Consider the following 2,308-nt stretch of genomic DNA (forward strand, 5'->3'; position numbering starts at 1 on the left):
GATGATAGACATTGGTGTCTATTATCAATAGACAATAAAATTTTGTTATATTTGAAAAAAATTTCAGCAGTTAAAAACAACCCTAATAAAAATATAAGAAATTAAAAAAAAAAAACACAAATTTAAAAATGAAAAATAAAGTGATCATGAAACATGACCCAAAAAGTTATTAAATGAGGCATAAATTTATAAATTGAAGCTTGTCATGAAGTTCTACAAAATCATAAAGCTTTAAAACCATGATAATAGAAGCTTGAGATAAAAGTGTATGTTTATAATTTATCTAAACCTACAATAATGATTAAATAATTGGAGAAAGTGTGTAAATGAAGAAATGGTGTCTGATAAAATCAAATGTGAAGAGGGTTAGTATGTGAGAAAGCAAAAGGATAATAATAATAATAATAAAAAGAAACATATATGAATTACAATTTATAAGATTAAAATTACACACTACATAAATTATCAGCTCTCCTTTTCCAAATTAAACCCAATACAATAAAGAAAAGGGGCTTTAATTCTCATCAACATTAGATCAACACATTACATTTTCCTTTTCATTCCCTTTTACTTACATTAGTCCCCAAAATCTTAAAGAAAATTTTTAAAAAGATGAACAAACCAAGAAGGAAAAATCAGATAAACATAGTTGAAAGTGGTCATTCATTATTAAAAATCCAAAGTAAAAGATGCCTAAAGATTGATTAGCTTTATTTATTTATTTATTTATTTTGCTCTGTCCTTGATCACATCCATCCCCATCTCGGTTGGATCGGTTGCTTGAACTTCATAATGAATTCCTTCCAGTACTCTCCTCAGCCCATCCTTTGATGTTGCGTATAGAATTTTTGCTCTGATTCTTGATTCCGTGGGCGACCTGTATCAAATCAACCCATCGGTTTCTGTTTCATTTCCATTTTCACATTCAGATCCGTTCAATTTACAGAATTCGATTCAAATTATCAGTTAGGGTTTCCCTAAAGAAATTCGAATTCCGATTACGATCAGACAGAGACTATGGATTTGAGGAAATTTTATAGCGAGATTCAAGATGCGATCGAGGAAAAACAGAAAAGAATCGAGGAAGATACCAGGCGATGAAGAAGATCTTGCTCTTTCTGCAATTATCAACAGTAACGAAATCGAAATCGAAGACCGCGTAACGACAATCGTCGTTTGGTAATGAAGCGGTGAGATCATCGTAGCTTTCGGCCGGACCGCCGACCTTGTCGACGGTGACTAATCTGGACCCTTCATCGATCTTAAACACAATATACCTATGAACCTTCTTCCATTTCATCTCCATGAACGAATTCTTGCACTCATCACTCACCCACATTCCAGTGGTTGCCTGAGATTCGGCGTCAAGAAATGGAATCAGAATCAAGAAAGAAGCAAACAGAGGAGATCGTAAGAGAGAATTGAAGAAATTAGTTACCATCTTGAAAGCCATCGCCATTGTTAGGTCTCTCGTCGGGAACTGTCTCTGAAAACTTTGAGCTCTGAAAATGGAGTACCGTGAGTGAGTGAGAGTGAACTCAGTTGGGGCTTTATATAAACATCACCTTACCAAAATGCCCTTATCAATTCCACATAATTACGCTTTTTTTTTTCTTCATTTAGTTCCTATATTCTCAAAATTAGTACTTAAAAAGTTTTAATATTTTGAAATTTTAACAATTTAGTTCTTATTATAAAAATTCTCTTCAAAATTAACTTTCAACTTTATTATGTAATGACACGTTCTTTATAGTTTATTAAAAAAAAAGTAATTCTCAATAAGTTTATATGTGTATAAAATTTTATTAAATTCTAATAATATTTTTTTATAGTAAGCACTAAATTATTATTTATTAAAGTTTAATGACTAAATTGTTATAATTTTAAAAGTATAAAGACTAAATTATTATCAGTTAAAATTTATAGACTAAACTATTGTTTGAATGAAAGTTTAGGGACCAAAAACGATTTCTAACCTAATATGTTAGATGTATATTTCTACAAAGATTGTAAAATAAAAAAAAATGAATAGATATTTTTTACATATTAAACAAGTTAAGTGATGTTTTGTTAATTCGTTTTTATGTTATATTGTTATTTTTTTATAATATAATGAAGATGTTATTTATGTATTATATTGATGTTAAACCATGGACTATGAAAATATGCATCGATGAAAATTTTATGCCATGACCACAAGTATAATTCTTTTTTTCTTAAAAAAAAAAATCACCACCATACCATCATTAAATATTGAATATTAAGCTTTAGGTCTTATTTTAGTCTTGAATTTCCACGTTTAATCTAT

General features: G+C 29.3%; 1 protein-coding gene across 1 annotated transcript; it reads right to left on the bottom strand.

Moving 5' to 3' along the window:
* Positions 1-416: 416 nt before the first annotated feature.
* Positions 417-1,557, bottom strand: LOC120088586 (actin-depolymerizing factor 5-like). Its single transcript, XM_039045986.1, has 3 exons — positions 1,439-1,557; positions 1,092-1,351; positions 417-877 (listed from the first exon to the last, which is right to left on the bottom strand). Exons 1-3 carry the CDS (start codon positions 1,457-1,459, stop codon positions 727-729), a joined length of 432 nt encoding a protein of 143 aa, XP_038901914.1. The 5' UTR covers positions 1,460-1,557; the 3' UTR covers positions 417-726.
* Positions 1,558-2,308: the final 751 nt, after the last annotated feature.

The sequence above is a fragment of the Benincasa hispida genome, chromosome 10 (genome assembly GCF_009727055.1).
Source record: "Benincasa hispida cultivar B227 chromosome 10, ASM972705v1, whole genome shotgun sequence".
Lineage (NCBI taxonomy): Eukaryota > Viridiplantae > Streptophyta > Magnoliopsida > Cucurbitales > Cucurbitaceae > Benincasa > Benincasa hispida.

Bases quoted from the DNA above. Each gene is read 5' to 3' on its own strand.
- LOC120088586 (XM_039045986.1), bottom strand. From the start codon at position 1,459: ATGGCGATGGCTTTCAAGATG. The intron at 1,352-1,438 runs GTAACTAATTTC...GCCGAATCTCAG, and splicing joins TGGCGATGGCTTTCAAGATG to GCAACCACTGGAATGTGGGT. The intron at 878-1,091 runs GTATCTTCCTCG...GATTTGATACAG, and splicing joins AAGATCTTCTTCATCGCCTG to GTCGCCCACGGAATCAAGAA.